General features: G+C 35.0%; 1 protein-coding gene across 1 annotated transcript in view; it reads right to left on the bottom strand.

The window, feature by feature from the left end:
- The window catches only part of ANO4 (anoctamin 4), a 96,907-nt gene that overhangs the window by 51,352 nt on the left and 26,351 nt on the right, over positions 1-19,204 (bottom strand). The window contains exons 4-5 of the mRNA XM_015818161.1: positions 13,600-13,788; positions 7,422-7,532 (exon numbers count right to left, since the gene is read on the bottom strand). Of these exons, the coding sequence (XP_015673647.1) occupies positions 7,422-7,532; positions 13,600-13,788 (300 nt within the window). The remainder of the gene's footprint in view (positions 1-7,421; positions 7,533-13,599; positions 13,789-19,204) is intronic.

The following is a 19,204-nucleotide window of genomic DNA, read 5'->3' as shown; positions in this document are numbered from 1 at the left end:
TTATGTGTGTGTGTGTGTATGTATACAATACAATATATGAGATAAAATCACCATAATATGGTGCCATATAATTGTAGTGGGATAGATGTTATAATTCAATATCTAAGGAAGCTAACCATCTAAACTGCTTCTGGTGTGGCTGCAATGAGATCACTGAGGTGCCTTGAAATTTCCTGAGGGGACATTCTCAAACTATATGTATTATCTTTGTTCCGATGCACCACACACATGTTGCAGGTCCGGCCATTTCCCAGATTATAACAGATCATGTTATATGAACAAGCAGAGCATCTTCTAAGTGGCAGTGATTCATACATACATGCTCTGTGTTTTGACCTGCAGATACAGTTTTTAAATTCATGATTAATATTAGCAGCTGTTTAGCTTCTTAACATTTGATTGGAATTCCAATATCTGTTGTTCATTTTTATATCCACTCTACATAATATAATTATTTTCCAAGTACTATGAGACCTACACCTATTTTCTTAAAAAAAGCTTTAAAACTGTACCTCAAAATATTATTAAACTTTTATATTTGCCTAAGAAATACCTCCTATTGACTCAGTTTAAATGATAAAATATTTCAATTTATTTTTCATTCATGAAAGTAACACAAAACAAGCAAATAAATGATAAATATCTTATTTGTATTATCAAGTTGAGTTTGCTACATTTGTAAACCTTTTCATTTCCATCTCCAGTTAATCTGCTTCACATTTATTCATGTGTATGCAATTATTGCAGTAAAAATGCCAGCTTGGGGTGTATGTACTGTATATGTACAAAAATCATTACCTTAGAAAAGTGAAAAATTAGTCTTGTATAGAGACAGATACATATATTGTAGTCACACACATATACTATAGATATATAAAAATATATATCTTATGTATATACAGAATACAGACATATGTATATACATGTGGAATATAATTCTAATAAATGTCAAGTCTAGTCCTTTTATTCACATTCACGGATATATCTACTGGAATTCATGTGCCAGTATCCAGTAAATATTTAGTTCCAAGGACTATTCTGCTTTTAAAAATGACTAGTTTTATAACTAGGATTTTTTTGCTTTGTTAAACAATAGCTGTAGCAATAAGTACATAATAATGGTATAAACAGAAAAAAGCAAATATCATATACTTCTTTTGAAACTATATAAAAATAACAAATAACTGTGAACATAAACAAATATAGCAAAACACAAAAATAAAAGGAAAGAGGGAGAGAGAATACTATACATAATTGAACAAATAATTCATAAATCCTCTTCTTAATTCTCTCTTAACAAATTAGCATGCTATCTCACTTCACCACTGTGTATTAAGGATCCATAGTTTGATATCTTGGTAAGTTAGAAATATAGGAAAAGATGTATGTTTCTTTGATAATCAACAATCTAAGGTCAAGCTGATAATTTTTAGAATTTCAAAGCAAAAGTGGGCAAGCCAAGTCACGTGAATTAATGTTTCAAGGTTTTTGTTTTGGCTCCCATAGCAAACCTTTATGGAATGTTCTCTGCGGGGATTCAACGTATAGGAAGCAAACTTTTTTGTTGTATTAACTGCATTTTAAAATCAGGAAAGACTATTTGTACTATTTTTAATATAGTTTTTATTGCTTTTAAAATAACAGAAAAAGAAATTATATAGAGAACTGTAATTATTTATTATTGTCATGACTTATTATGCTCTATATTTTTATTTATTTCTGTTGTATTTTTCTTCACTTATTTTTAATTACTTACTCTGTATTTTTCTTTGATAATGTATGCATCTTTTGATTTTGCTAGTTTACCATTTTTAAAACATCCTGTCACTTTACCAATATTTGCAAAAACAAGGTATTCAAGCTTATTCTACTTGACTTCAGGAAGAATGGGAATCATGACACTCCACCTAATCAGAACTTGACTATTTTTAAAATTTGGATAAGCTTGAGCTGTAGAAAATCAGATTAGTTTTTTATAAAAGGCACTAGAACATTGTGCAGTAATCTCGCTAAAGAAAATTTTTCATTAGTTTATAAAATTGTTTAAATATTAAGAATGAATAAGATATGTATTTTAAAATATAAATCACCCTTACAGTTAAATTAATCATAATTATTATTGTTGTTTAGGTGTTCGGTCTCTTCCAATCTTTCATAAGCCAATAGACATAATCTCACAAGGATTATTCAATATCTCAGGGGCTGCCACAAAGAAGAGGGTGTCAAGCTATTTTCCAAGGCGCCTCAAGGCAGGACAAGAAGCAACGGGTGGAAACTAATCAAGGAGAGAAGCAATCTAGAACTAAGGAGAAACTTCCTGACAGTTAGAACAATTAACCAGTGGAACAACCTGCCTCCAGAAGCGGTGAATGCTCCAACACTGGAGGCTTTTAAGAAGAGACTGGACAGCCATTTGTCCGAAATGGTATAGGGTTTCCTGCCTGAGCAGGGGGTTGGACTAGATGACCTCCAAGGTCACTACTACTACTACTACTACTACTACTACTACTACTACTACTACTACTATTATTATCTCTCACTGTTTCTAAATTGTTATAAACCCAATCTGCATCATCAGTGATAATCACCTTATCTGTCAGCTTTTTTTTCAATGGTATTTGTGTGTGTTTTTCTGGCATCTGGGACCCTTCCTTTCACATGTTGTGCTCAAAATATTTAAGGTTTAGCTTTATTATAAGAGCTTCTAGTGAGCAATCTACTTTTATATTATCTTGTCTTAAATGAGTTCTTCTAAAAATATTCTCAATAATTTTCTCTGCCATCCCAATTCAAAGAAATCAAAGGTTTTTTCTTCTGGTCCATCTTTAAACATTGTTTGGAAATGGATTTTACAAACCACAATGGTTAGACTCACTCAGCACACTAAACTAAAACCATCTAAGACAGTGGCCCCTAACCTTTTGGGCACCAGGGACCGGTTCAGTGGAGAGGTTTCCCCATGGACCAGAGGGAGCATGGTTTCGTGTGCTGCCTGTATCCCGCGGATGGAACTTTACTTGTTTGTGCATCCCAGTTTCTGGCATGCTGCAGCTCTGTGCCAATCCATGGACCGGGGGTTGGGGACCCCTGATATAAAACACTTTTTGGTTTAGGAAATATATTGGTTTAAATCAGACATGTCAAACACAAGGCCCGGGGGCCAGATGCAGGCCGTGAAGTGGTTTCATGTGGCCCACGAAGCCATCCTGGAAACAGTGAGGGAACGGGCCCCGCTGCCTTGGCCCTAGCTGGCCGGGAGCCAATGTACAATTTTGTGGTGGCCATCTATGCTGAAACGCATTCCATCTTAGCTGCACAAGGCCGTGTGGAAACAGCAAGGAACCAGCCCTTGCCGTGTCGGCCCCGCCCGCTGGGTGCATGCTGGGGAGGTGTCACCCTTTGTGAGGAATGAAGAAATGCACCATCGCCTGGAAGTGCTTCGCCTACTTCACATATCTGGCTTGATGGGTTCTGGGGTAAGGGTTTTGGCAGACAGCGGGGTGCTCTCCTCACAATGCCGAGAGGTTGAGCAGGGCAGTGCAAACCTTGCCAGCTTTGCACCTTGTTGCCTGCTGAAACTGGGCAGGCTGGGAGCTAGGCGGCATCACACTTCTTTTTGGATTTATACCGCCCGGTTCAGCCTCTTGGCGCTGTGAGGAAAGTGCCCCGCTGCCTGCTGAAACTGGGCAGGCTGGGGGCTGGGTGGCATCGCGCTTCTTTTCAGATTCACGCCGCCTGGCTCAGCCTGTCAGTGCTATGAGGAGAGCACCTTGCTGCCTTCTGAAACTGGGCAGGCTGGGGGCTGGGTAGCATTGTGCAGGTAACGTTGACTCTCACGCTGCTCATGGCATCCCCTCCCCCAGAGCCCACCAAGCCAGATATGTGAAGTAGGTGAGGGCCATGTGCTGGCCACTTCCAGGCGATGGTGCATTTCTTCATTCTTCATGAAGAGTGACACCTCCCCAGCTGTGTTTCTTGCCTGTTTTTCTCCCTCCCTCCTTTCAAATATTTTCCCACCACTCTGTACTTAGGAAGGAAGGAAGAAAAGAAGGAAAGAAGGAGAGGGAGGGTCTGAGGGAAGTCCTGCCTTAGTCCTGCCCTGCTATCCTTTCACCATCCCCTTGCCCCCTCCTCCTGGCCTATCCAGGGGGTCTCCCATCCTATTGCTAAGGAAGCTTTGGATACAAAGCCAGGTCTCCTCCCATGGAGAGGGAATGGGCCTCCCTCTGACTTTGCCCTCGTACCAATCATGAGCAACCTGGCTAAGGAGAGCAAGAATAGCAGCAGCAGCCTTGAGGAGGAGGTAAGTGCAGCTGGGTGCCCCCTTGGGGAAGTGGGACTGGACTTGGTGCCACAGGTGCTTGAGGGCCAGCCTGGGTGTTTGACCTCTGCTGCCCAGGGCTCCGGGCAGCCCGCACCACCATCCAGTCCCACTCACATGGCCTGAGAGGAACAGTGAGGCTCCTCCAGTGGACCATGCCTTGGCACTTGCCCTGGTCCCACCCCCTTCTGCCAGAGACCCTCAGATCTGTCCCACTCCTGCCCAGGCCCCCACAGGCACCCTTGACGCAAATGATGTAGAGTTGGCCATGCCCACCCAGTAGGCCACACCCACTCCATCCATGCCCACCCAGTAGGCCACACCCACCCTGGCCACACACCCCCACACCCCCGAGGGCAACGGCAATGTTGATGCGGCCCTCAATGAAATTGAGTTTGACACCCCTGATATACAGCCTGGTGAGAATACTGGACTTAGGGACACTTAGATGTTGTAGTGATGGTAGGAATGTGCTGATTCGATTAGTATTACTGTCCCGCTGAGTATCTATGTAGAAATGAGACAGGATCTTGCTAGGCAGTCTGTGCTGAGATAGTTGGCAATATCTGGGTGAAAAATGGGTGAGAGCTGGCAGGATTCTGAGGAGAGTGGTTTGTTGTGGGGAAGAGTATAGCTACTAGCATTCCACTTGTGACAGGCAAAAACATATGGGGCACTCTCAGGGAAGGCATTCTTGGTGTTTTGTACCATTCTGGCTTGTGGCTCCTTCTAGGATTCTGTTTGAAATCCTAAGAACCAATTAGATCCTTCATGGTCCTGGACTCAAGCTACTGCTTCTTAATGCCAGACCAACTTGTTATAAGACTTTTCTCATACAAGAAATTACACAAGTACTTTTGTTTCCACATGAAGACTGCTTCTGGATTTTGTGCTTGAGGTGGAAAAAAATGAAAGTTTGATCTTGGGATTTACTGATTAGATTGATTTGTTGTTATAGAAATGGCTAGCTTATACTACTTTGGAAAAGTAAACAGTATAGGTTCGATGTTAATGCTTTATTCTACTGCAACAGAGGAAATCAATGCTCTTTTTTTCTCTCTTTCCCTTCTCCCCCTCACTTCTTTTTCCCCTTTCCTTCCCCACTGGGTCCTATTATATGTTTTGTATTTTTGTATTTTATTTTATAATCCAATAAAATGTTATGTAAAAAAAAAGAGCATCCAGACAGAATTACTTATTTTTATTGTGTCCACCCAATTCTTATCTAGCAACCCTTTTAAAGATGACTTGGTCCTTGCTAGGGAATGCCCAGTTGGAAGATCTCCTTCAAGACTGCTATGAGGATATTTTTACAGCATCTGTCAGATAAAATTGCTGAGTTGGAGCTGGATTCTGGTTGTACAGATTCTATGAAGTTGCCTGAGGTATGGTCTAACATAGCTACCAGGGAAGAGTTTGATCCATAGGTAATGGTTTGTTTCAACTATGATTTTTTTAGATAAATTAGATGGGCTGACTTCAGATATAATACTTAACCATGATCAAACAAATTACATTATGACTTAGTATGATACATAAACACACCTAATAATAATGGCTTTATCTTGAGGAATACAGAATAGACAGAGATATATATTTAATGGGTTTTTCTTTAAGCTGAGGTCTCCCAACAATTCAGTATAATAAATAACTATATTATTTATAATAGCAGGAGTAGTGTATACTGAAGAGTGTACTGAAGATTAAAGGTCTTTTCACCTTCATCATTGTCTAATGGGCTCTATAGCTCTAATAAAAAAGCATTAACAAAATAAACATTATTTGTTTCTTGTCTACTAAAAAAAAGTTTTAATAACAGCAGCCTATGGCATAAAAATCTCGTCCGTATTAGGAAGATTTAAAGAAAGCAAAATGTCTCAGTTTAATATATTGTTTCAAATATATTGAAACAAAGTATATACTATTTTCCTTCATTATGCTAGAAGTTAGTTTACTCAAATTCATTGGAAGCAAGTTCAGAAGAAACAAAATGAAATATCATTTAACAGAATGCATAACTGATACATTGAATCCATTGATATCAGAATCAGTAATGGCTACTAGCTTAGATAGCAATAACATCATGAAAAAGATTATCTATCAACAGTTATAACGATGTTGGCTAATTGAAACTAAGCTGCTGGCACTATGGAAGTGGACAGGATCTCTTGAAGCCTGTTCCCAACCTCTACCTACTATGGAGGGCTGTTAAGAAGATCATTGTGCTATAGCTTCAAAAGGCCTGGATGAAGTAGATGGATTCCTTTCAGTCGGGTTTTAGACCTAGGTACAGCATAGGTTGCATTTGTTGATGATCTGTGAAGGGACCTGGATGGATGTGATGTGCCAGCTGAGTCCACTCCCAGATTGTGATGCCCTGCTGACAGTCATTCATGCCTTTGTCACCTCACAATTGGATCGCTGCAATATATGGAGCTGCCCTTGATGAGCACTTGGAAACTTCAGCATGGATAATTAAGGGCATAATTCAATAGGTCCATATGATACTTCTACTTTGTGAGTTGCAGTGATTACCAGTCCACTTTCTGGATCCAATTCTAGATGCTGGTTAATTGCTTCATGAAGCAGAGCCAAGCTACTCACAGGACCATCTACTTCCAATTATTTCTGTCCATCCAATAAGAATGGACAGGGTTGGCATGTTCCATTCCTTACGCAATGCCATCTGTGTGAACCAGGAGACATGCCTTCTCTATTGTCCTACTGGCTTTTGGAACAACATTCTTCTGAGGTCTGTCTGGTTCTGAGACAGCTTGTCTTTCAGAAGCTAATAAAGTTCTGATTTTTCAGGCATTGGTTCTGGTAAAGGTATGACTCATTGGATGTATTTTTCCCCCTCAAACATCACATGTTTATGTTTCCAATTTGGTTTATGTTTTTATACTTAGAAGATAAAGTGGAAGGCCTGTCATCTATATTGGTATCTTACTTCTATCAGTCTTTTCCAGACATTCATTTTTCATCAAACTCAAATATAAGAAGCAACCTTCAATTCTCGTAATTATAACCACTCTAGCTCATTTTTCAAATCATATATATGAACACATATTATATAATTGAGACTCACAATATAACTTACTTTCTTGTATTGCATTAAGAATCTCTGAAAAGTCCACATGTGTCTTCTGAGCATCGGGCCTTATTGGTATTTGTGTTTCCAGCTCACAACCATGATATTGCTCTCTTCTATCTAAAGAAATTGAAGAGATTGGGTGGAGTTTGCAACAATTTAGTAGTGACTGCAACAGCAATGAATGGAAAAGATACCATGGCAGCAACTACTATTGTTGTGTGTATACTTTTCTGTATATAACAATGCAGGAAAATATCAGCCCAACAAACAATCAAATTACAATGTATTTCTCACTCCTAGAAGTACATATGAATCAAAACAACATGTGAAATTAAGTCATGACACAAATATTATGATTATCAACTTGTGTCATAACACATTTTGTTGAAATTTGTATGAAGCCATTACATACATGTTGTTATCTACCCTCCTTACCCCTCCATAGATATTTGTTCTCACAGGCTACTTAGAAAGTGACAAAATATTCGACTAGCTGCATTTGCAAATTAAACTGCAGTTTAAAAGCACACCCCTTCAGCCAGGGAATACTGTTTAGCTTTGGTTTGCCAAATGTATACAAAATGTAGCATTACAATATACAGTACAGAAATAATTTTGAACCAGTAAAAATTGTACTGCTTAAACATTTTTTACAAAACATAACAGAGACTAAATGATCCATTTTCCAAAATTTATTATTGATAAATTGTCTTTTCACATATGTAGTTTTAACAATTTATTTTAAAAAGAGTTATTTCTGCACATATACAGCAGTACCAAATAAATGTAATCAGGCTCTAAATTAGTCATAAATAAGTTGCCTACCAAAGCTCTGGAAACTGAAGACTGATATATTCCTAATATATATTTGTAGCAGAGAAGAGCTGGACAAAGGCATGAGTGGGAGGGTGATATATGATGACACAAGCATAATGATGTCATCACATAAATGCTGCTATACATACTTTGCAAGTATATCATAATGATTAATGTTGTGATGACAACATTATATGCCTCTGATCATTTTGGCCTCTTTAGATTCATGGATATTGCTGGCAAAAAAATGAGGTGTCTTGGCCATCACCATACTATTAAGCTTGCCAAATTCATCCCTGGATCTCCACACACTACTAGAAGTTGTATAACTCTAGTCCTAATTTAACATTGAAGTAATAGTAAGCAAAAAAAAAGAAAGACAACAAAGAAAGGTAAGTTGCAATATTGCATGAGGCTGAGATCCACATACAAAACTGGCACTTATTTGATCAAACAAAGATAACAAGATAAAAAATGGGAACACATAGTTGTAAAGGCAGCGCTGCAAATAAGTGAACTAACTACCCTGGCATAACTGCCCTCTGCTTTCCTTGCCAATGCTATCTATCTGATTCTAGTTTTCTGATTTTTTTGGGCACAGAACCTGAATCTTAGTATCAATCAGACAAAATCTGAATTTTGTTCTCCTTGTTTCTATGAGAACTTTAAACCAAGACGTCCTGATGACAAAAAAACTTCTAACTTCCTCTCCCTCCCAGTTCCACTCTCTCTCTTATTGAAGGAGGTCAGAAGCTTAGAATTATGATGTAAGATTTTTTCATGTTCTGATAGGCCACTCATTTAAGAGTCAAGAGTACACTTGCAGGCTCCTGGATCTTCTACCTTTCTGCCTGTAGACTGAGACTAGGGGAGTGAAACTGGAGGTCTAAGGGCTCCAGATCCAGACAAGCTTTTCAGAAGCTTAGAATTCTTATTTTAATCATAAATCATAATAAAGCTTTAGCATTGGCATTTTATATTCTCCCCATTAAGTGATCCACGTTCCATGAATTCATTTTGTGATTGCAAAATTCTGTATAATTAGGTTTATAAATTGTACCCCAAGTACAATTTATACTAATGTACTAATACTTGCATAAAATATACAAGTGCACTGGGAAATTAAGACAAACTAATATAGTCAAAAGTGGAGCTTCACCCCCTTCCACTAGCAGTACGTAGAAGTATAATACCAAGCCAAACATAAGGTCTATCAGATTAAGGTTGCAAAAATATGCATAGCTACCAGGGATAGCAGCAAAAGGTGGCCCAAACATTCAAGTATAATAAATAATTATAATTTATAACAATGAAGTATGATTAATAATTTCCTTAGAATAACAGTAGCAGAAAAAAGAGAAATTCAGTTAAGTATTGTCTATTAAGAATACAAAGCAAATAAAAGCAGACTATGAAATTAAAAAATGATTTTAGCTCTAGTAACAGTTTTTCTAGAATCATGTCCCAGTATTAGGAAGAGACACACATGGTAACAAAATAATCATTTAATCCCTACCTTATAAAAGAAAACAAAAAGTATCCCATTTTAGCAAGAGAAATATTGGACCTCATAAATTAAAAACACTGAGAAAGTATGTATATTTTTTCTTCATTGTGCTAGAAATCATTTTATTCAATTAAATTGATTGGCAGGAGGTTCAAAAGAAACAAAAGGAAGTATTATTTCACAGATTGCATAATTGATATATTGAACTTATTGATACTGGATTCACTAATAGCCATTAGCTCAGATTGCAGTAAAATCATAAAAGAGATGTACATCAACAGCTATGGCAATGTTGGCTACTTGAAATTTAATCTTTGAGTATTAAGTGCAAGCAGATACATATGTTGAGTTATAGCTATTACTTTCATTGTTACTGTGCTTGTTATCTTCCTAAGACATTAGGGCTTTCTAAAGGAATGGATAAGGAAAATTCTATAGAAAATTGTAATGCAGTTGCTAAATAAATTATGTTCTATTAATTTATATTAAAAAAATAATAAAGAAAATTATATTTGCATAATTTCCACTGCAAGGAATAAATACTGTTCATTATTCATAAACAGTTTTTGATAACAATTCAGTTGCTACTAAAAAATTTAAATGAATAAAGAACTTTTGATCTGACTCAGTTACAAAATGATGTAACTCAGTCACATTGGTATTTTATTATTAGTTATTGGCAGTTGTTATGAGCAGTTCTATTTGTTGGGAGTGTTCAAAACATGCTGTCCTTTAATAATTCTTATTTTCTAGAAGTGTTGTACTATAGTATTATCACTGTTTTGCATATGGTGTAGACATAGGATGAGGAATAGTTAATTGCTAAAAACAGAGAAATGTACTTTTTTCAGTGAGATAAACTATAGCAAGATTTGGAACAGGCATTCCATCCAAATGCTGAATCCAAATGTTTTCCATATTAAAACTAACATATTTTCCATATTTAGATGTTCAACTAAAATATGTTTTCTGATAACGGCATACTTGACTTTCCAGCATTCTTACAGCAATGTTTATTCCCAGCCAAACATTCAACACAGTTGAAAATGCACATTTTGCCATATTTGCTAAATATGGCAACATTTCTGTTTCTTGCCTTTTCGTTCTCCTTTACAGTTCATACTAGCAGCATATCTCCTAGCAATTGAAGAGGTGGGTTTCCCTCAGGGCTTTAGCTCTCAATACTTATATGCAAGATTCGGGCAATGGAAATGCTGCCTATATTTTTAAGCTAAATATCTTTCAAATTTGATGTTTCAAATCATAATTGTGATAGAGAAGAATATTTGTACCCCAGTGTTGAAATGAGGGGTTCTTGGTACTCTCTGAGCTTGGTTGTTTTCTTGCAGATGTTTCATTATCCAAACTAGGTAACATAATCAATGCAATAATTTGGGTAATGAAATGTTGGCAAGAAAACAGAGAGCACCAAAAACTCCTCCCTCATAATAGCATTATGAAATATGTCAACGTTGGATGAAATCAGCAGGCAAAGTTGACCCTTCTTTTAGTGTCTTCAGGTTTAAGTATGTTCAAGGACTCCAGAAGATGGTAGAGGACAGGAAGACCTGGAGGAACATTGTCCATGGGGTCGTGATGGGTCAGGCATGACTTCGCAACTAACAACAACAACAAGATCTTTTCAATAAACTATTGAGCTTGAGAGCTTCCCCCCTCTCCTTATCCTTTATGTTATGGGCACCGCTATGAAAATGTCATACAAAATAAAGGAAGCCCAGTTTTTCTAGTTGTAACATATAGTTCTGAAAGCTGGATCATCGAAAGGCTGAATTTTTTAAAAAATGTCTTGAACTGTGATACTGTAGAAAACAATTGAGAATATGTTGGCCAAGAAGAATGAATAACTGAATATTACATGAAGTAAAACTAGGCCAATCAATGGAAATACTAATTATAAAGCTAAAATGTATACATTTAGGGAGCCTAATGTGCTGGAAGTGAGAGTCATTGGAGAAGATTCTTGAAAAAAATCCAAGGCAGTTGAAAAAGAGATTGATAGAATATTATCAATGATGATGCAAGCACGAATGTACAAGAGCTCAAAGAAGCAGTTACTGATAGACAATCCTTGTGAAATGATGTCTATCAAGTTATTATGAGTCAGAAAAAAACTGAACAATGGCAAATGTATTATTGGTTAAAATGCCAAAAGAATAAGTATAAAAGGGTAATGGGAAATTCAAATTTGGCATAAAGGGACTATTTTCCCCCTAACCCTTATACATTTTAGGATGGGATGAGAGTGAGACTATATACATAAAAAAGGTCAAACCATAGGCCATTATTTAACAGATAACTTAGAACATGTCAGAAAGATAAGGGTGATGACATTTATGAAATGTTCTTTTCTTTCCTCCACTGAAGCCAAAATCACAGAAAATGTAATACAAAGATTAAGTTAGGTAATGTACAGGGAGTAAACAGTAGCAAAAGAACTAAACATTCAGCATTTCCATACAAATATCAGGAAAAATTTCAGGAAGAAAGAAATGATTATCATTTCATATAATTATGACTAGAAGCTACCTTTTATGAGACAAAAATTTCTTATGTCTACCCTCCTCTTCCTGGTTTGGAACTGCTGGTAAACAGAATGTTTAGAAATATATGTACCTGTTATTGGAAACAGGATTACTAATGAAATTTCAGGAGGTTTCAGATTTATATTTAATTGATTTTGGACAAAGCTCATTTTGAGTCAGATATTTCTTGGATGACTGCAAAACATACGTTTAGAAAATACTACATGCTTCATAAGCAAAGGTAGCTAGAACCACTGTCCTCTTCAAAAATTTATTTTGAAATACCGGAACTATGCTTTTAATCCTTAAAAACAATTTTTAAAACTTAGCCTCATTTATAGTTCTAATTCATTTCCCTCTGTGATGGATTCATGTCCTTAAATGTCTTTAATCATTTTGGAACTTTAGATGAAATCACACTATGAGCCCTTTCTGGGCCCAAATGGCAACTTATAAATACTGTAAACGTTTTTATGCCTCTTGGCTACATCTTCGATTGACTCTGCATGCCTGGTAGTCATCAGTCAATTGGACAATAATAACAGAGCGAAGTAATATAAGAAAGATAGGCAACATTCTTTACTTATTTGAAGCTATATAGAAACATGAGGGTACATGAGGGCATAATTTAAGTTATTCCTACATAGATTTAAAATATTAGACTGAGGAGACTCTCTAACAACTGCACAATGGATGCCTATGAATATTTTGAGTGTCAGTAATTTGAAAGCAATCTTGAAAGAAAAAATAAAAATAAAAATAAATTATTCTGCTGCTCAAGAATTCAGACTGGCCAGAAAGACCAGAAATATTTTTTAAAAGATTCCCAGCAGCTACTGTTATCCTCACTGGTGTGAAAATCCTTTTGATGCATGTTTGAAGTACATGTTGCCTAAGAAACAAGCAATTATATCCATAAATTAGATTAATGTGAATTTATGTGTATTACATATATATTATACAGATAAAGTTACAATTATCTAATTTTTTTGTACTCAGAGAAGAAATATAGCTATTTTAGCATGGTTTTTTTTAAAATACAAAAAGTCGGCATAACAATACTGGATGGTGATAATAGAGTATCATAGAAACAAAATGAAATACCTCAGTTTCTCCAAGATCTTCCATCTCTGTTCCTGCCCTCATTATCAATCACTATGACAATTGGAAATAACTGTAGATGTTTTTTTTAAAGAACATAAATTTATTAACTGATCTAGAGATAAATTCTATGGAAGTTGATAGATATTCTAAATACAGTATTTCATAGCAGGGATAATTTTTGTAAAGCACTTAGGAAAACAACAGAACTAAATACCTGGGTGATGAGAAATTGGTGATGTAATAAATCCAGAAGACGAAGCTTCCATGTTTATTGACCTTCTGACTTGTGGAAATGAAGAATGCCTAACCACAGATGGATGTTGTAATAGCCAATTACTTGCTGTACCTTTCCTGTGGTAGACCTGCGTACAATTTTCAGCCCCATGAATACATAAGCTTTTACCTACCAAAAAGGAAAAGATAAAAGTTTATAGGAGGCAAACTTTGAATAACTATTACAAATTTGGGTGTAGAATCTAAAATGAACAGTTTCAAAGAAATGTGTAAATATTATATTAATTTGGATTCATAATTTAAATCTGAATGCTTCCCAGTTTTAAGAATTACTGTTGCAATATATTAAGTAGATATATTGTACTTAAGTACCACCTCTTTCTGAAGGCTCTTAAGGTACTTCCAGATGAATAGTTCCTAATACTATCAAGTAATGTGCTCTCTTCAGTATGAAAAAAGGGGGATGGGAAATCGGCACAATAATAGAGTTTATTTGCAGCTTATAAAATTCCCGCATCTATGCAAATATTAAAGATACAAGAACCTGGCACTTTTGTAGAGCTTGTGGGAATCAGAACGGGCAAATCATTTTATATCTTATGATTACACTCTTAGTGATTTTAAAAGATGGTAGAGAAATAATATATAATATATAATAATATATATATTCCTCTCAATTCTTTGATTTCAAAATTAAATTCTAACGTATTGATACTGACTATTAGAAATTTATATTTATTCTATTTATATATTCTATTTATCTTCATACACACATACGTATTTTTTTAAAAATGTTTCAATTGCCAATGATAAAGTGTCACTTCTTTAAAAAGAAACAGCTTCACATTGTTGTCTACTACTATGGAATAAATAGAGAACAGCTGGCTTCATATATTTGGCCTGGGCTCATTTGGTCAATAGAGGAATTAGAAACTTAGAATCCAAGTGCTTGTCTTTGAGATAAGGACAAGCTGATAGATGCTGCTTGGAATTTTAAAAAAACTTGAACAAAGACCTCTTAAGGCTCCTAAACAAATTCAACTGTAATGGAATAAAAGGATAGGTGTTTCAGTGAACTGGCAATTATTAAGAAAACAGGATAGAAAGGAGAAATAAATGGGCAATGAATAACGAAGGTGCAGGGGAAGGGTTAGTGTTTTTTAAATTTGTACACAGATGATCTTGTTTTAGGGCTGAATGGTAACCAACAGAGAAATACAGACCTAAAAAAAAGATTCAAAAATTACCAACAATTTTTTTTAAAGAACTGAAACAGTTTTCTTATGAAGAAAGATTATAGCAATCAAGGCTCTTTTGTTTGAAACAAAGAAGGGTAATAGGAGATATGGTAGAGATATATAAAACATGGATCTTTTTTTTTTCTTCCATTCAATTGTGTCGAATTCTTGGAAGACTGCCTGGACAGGTCCCTGCAGAAACCTGAATACTGGCCAGATTAAATATCTAGTAATGCTCGTAGCTGTTTACTACCTTCTAAATTATACATAGCCTGTCTTAAATACTGATTGACATTGGAAGAAGTTTAGTGTCCTTTAGTCCAGGCTTCCCAATGCATCCAAATGTCCTTTGTGTAACACAAAATGCTGGACCATATAGGGCTATGGGCCTATGGCCTGATCCAGCAGGGCACCCTTTACATTCTTAAAATCTTGCTTTTCTATACCAACTTTAACATCTATGTAGATTTTTAAATGCCATGCTATCTTATCATCTTCTAAACATGAAAAAAATCTTTGTAAGCCAAAGGAGCGTTCCTTTTTTTGAAACAAAAACAAATGCTTTAACTACATTCAATTTGTATAGACAAAAACAGGTTCAGTTGCTGTCTAGGAAAACTGAGCTATATAGTAACCAGGTTTATTGTCCTTAAGGTATGTTCAGGGGTACGTATTGTTGCTCTTATTACTGCTATATTGCTATTTACCTGACTTAAATTTAATTAATAATAATTCTGTATTTGTGTAAAATAATAAATCAGAAATTACAGTTTATGTCTTTTTTACATTAAATATGGATACTATATGGGTAAGAATCTAAGATGAATTCAAAGTTTAAGAAGAACAGCCTCTTCCAAGAAAGGATTTTGTATGTCATCAACCAAGCCACCTTTAAACCCATAACTTTATTTCTTTGTCACGGAACTCCGTTACCATTCCAGAGATCTTGACTATTCTCTCTCAGGATTAGCCTATGACTCCATTCATTTATTGTTAGCTGCCTTGAGAAGTAAAATTGATTCAAAAAGTGGGGAAATGAATATATACCATAAGTTTCTGAAGGCTGAGTAGAGGGCATTCAACCACAGTTATACTCTGAATTTTTAAATCAAAATACATTCAGAGAATTTCTCAATTTCTCCCATTTTCAACAACCAAGTTTATTATCTGAATTTGCATTTGTCAGTATTTCCAACGTATATTTTCTAATTTATGAGTTAACTTATGTATTATTATTTTCCTGTACACTTATTTAGTCTACTAATAAACTAATTTGTATATAAATCTAGCAGGATTTTCTATTTTTCTATCCCTAGAGAATATTGTTATATTTTTATAGAAGTTGTCCATTCTGCCTGAATGTTACACTCATAGCAATGTTGTCCATAAATGTTGTAGTTTTGCCTCTTTTACATATTGAAATCTTGTCAAAATTATACTCAGATAAGAGTTTCTAAAAATATCTTTAAAAGTAAATATTACTTATGTTTAGTTTTGTAGCCCGTAGAGTCCTATTTGAGCACACCACCAAATTTCAGTTGTGCAATAGAATCATATCATCACAACAATAATCATAATAGCTACTCTGAGGAGAAAAATTCATGAAAATTGTAGTGTAAGCTCTAGAATAGTTTTGCTGCAGAAAAGCAAAGCAAAGAAGTAACCTTTCCTAAAAAGAAATACTTTGCCTTTTATTTGGTGTCCAAATCAAGTTGTTTAGCTCCTCCCTCACAAATAATTTTGTCAGTCTTTTATCTCTAGTTCCAGCATTTATCCCTGAGGATTTCTGAGTAATATTATTAATAGGCTTTGGAAAAAAGAAACACAAAAGAAAAGGATGGGAAATCATGGGAAATGCCTTTGTCTAAAATGTTCAGTGGCAGTTGTTTCAAAGTTGCTTCTTCAGCTCCCCTCCAGAAACCTTCACTAGGAGTAACAAGTTGCATATATATTTTTGGTATGGTCAAACCTTCCCAGCTGAACAGGTATTTGGGGCCCATGTCAACTTTTGCTGAAAGAAATGAGTGTACAACTGTTCAAATGTTAGATGCTGGGGCGTGAATGGGGGCTATAATTGAAAATCTGGACTCTATGCCTCCAGAAATCACTGTAAGAAGCCTAGTAAGAGTTTCTAGAATCTAGATACTGTCCAGAAATGTTTCATCTCTGATTAAGGAAGAAGAAAGTAGACCTATAAACTTTCCCAAATATTTTTACAGTACTTAGAATGAAAAGCTACTGAATTAACTTTCAGTATTAAATATAGAACTCAGTTTATGTTCAGCTACTAAAAATTTAACACAATCAGAAGCAAACAAGGATATCAGAAATAAGGTTTTATATTTCCTTCATAGTAAATGCTAACAAATTAATCTCATTAGCAATATATAGCATTTCAGCTTGTTTAAGACCTTTGAAAGTAATTAGATTTTGGCTAAAATTCAGCCAATTAAGCAAAAGAACCTTGGATCCATAAATCATAAAGGTAAAAAACAGATGCTATTTGCAAAATTGTCATTGTACAGGATGATGCCAACATTCTATAACAGCAGTTGGTTTTCTTCATAATTTATTCAAGAGTTGGTATCATTAATTTTTATTATATTGCAATATATGCAATATACATCCTCTAAGGATTTATTTTAATTGAAGCATTTCCAATCAGATATTGAGGGGAAAATCTGCATTTATGAAATAAGTGAACAGTTTAGTTTCCATAACATGCATACAAGCAACTATCAACTCGTATTGTTATTGAAAGAGCTCTTCTGTGTGCTTTTTGGTCACAAGTAAGTCTCATATGTTTAGTGGGAATTACAAATAATCTTGAATAGGATTGAAGTGCTAGGTCTAAGTGTATTATTTTTGTACTCCATTTTTAAAATATTTTTTTCCAAAATCACTTAACATTTTAAGCAAAAGTTAGAATTAGCTGAAATTATACCCAAGAATCCAAAATAAGTCATTTTGTATTATGCCAAACTTATATGATCATCCACAATCAAAACAGCTGTGTAATTATTTGGAAGTGATACTGAATTAGCTATATTGCATACTGTTTCCCCAATTATACTACAGAGAAGAAAGAAGAAAAGGTGACATTATAAGTTACCATTACAGTAGAACCTCAACGAAATTTTGTACAGAGACCAGTACAAAGGACTAAAATGAGTTATTCATGATGCTAATGGACTACACTAAATCTATGCAATAGACCTTCTATGATTTGATTTCTTAAAAACGAATTCGAATTTTGTCATCCTTACCCTCAGGATGCAAAAACAGTATAGGATAATTAAGTTTTTAGATAATATAAGTCAGCTTCTATGATATAAACATACTTAAAAAGGAAAAGGTGTAGTATCTACTGAGAGGTCATTTCCACAGTACTAAAGTCTTAATACTTCATTGTCATTTCATTGACAGATTTGTGAAATCTAGTAAGTGATATTACAGTCTGTCCAAATAGAAAGTATCTAATAATAAATATTAAAAGTTAACTGTTTAGTGTCAAAACATGTTGCAGTAAAGGCTCAAATTTATCAATGGGAGAAAATATATTGTGTTAAAAAGAACTAAAATTTAGCTGTTTTTTATCAGTTGTTTTTATCAGTCTATGAACTGAGAAAGCAGCCCTCACTAATTGCAGGGTTTTGTTTCAGCTGAATAATTACAAATAATAAGACTGTAAATAAAGATATATTAAAAATTTATTTTACACATCTACAAAAGCCTATCTGCCATTTTTGGCAGGCATCACAAAGATATCCCTTACAAACACAGATATATGAAACTGTGAATAAAAAAGTGCAAATAATGAAAACTGCCTATAATTATCTTTTCTGAAAAGAGATGAATGCCTTAAAATGTAATTTAATTATATGCCATCAAGTTGATGTTGGCTCTTAGTGACCACAGAGGTTTTCTTCATGATGAACTGTCTCTTACCTGGTCTCTCAGGTCTTTCAATAATAAAAAAGATGTGAGTGATGGCAATTAAATTACATTAATACTTTGCAAAACTTAAACCTTTCAGTTTTCCTAGATTTATACATGTTCATCTTTGAAGCTGTAATAGATTCCACTGTATTCATAATTTAAAGCAATTAGATGATAACTTAGTGGATTGAGAAAAAAATTATCATTAAACTTGCTATCTCTACAATCTACTTTTTTCACTCTGAGTGCAATAAATTTTCATGTGTCTTTATCAATACAGAGGTAAAATTTCACCTTAAACTAAAAAAGATTTGCATTTCTATAAAACTTACAATCTGCCTTAATTCAAATACTGTAAAATATTCAGGGAGACAAAAGAATCTATTAAAAGAACCAATATTGATCACA

The sequence above is a fragment of the Protobothrops mucrosquamatus genome, unplaced genomic scaffold (genome assembly GCF_001527695.2).
Source record: "Protobothrops mucrosquamatus isolate PMUCROS unplaced genomic scaffold, P.Mucros_1.0 scaffold687, whole genome shotgun sequence".
In the NCBI taxonomy this organism is placed as follows: Eukaryota; Metazoa; Chordata; class Lepidosauria; order Squamata; family Viperidae; genus Protobothrops; species Protobothrops mucrosquamatus.
The sequence above is the reverse complement of the archived record's forward strand: the minus strand, read 5'-3'. Positions and strand labels throughout refer to the sequence as shown.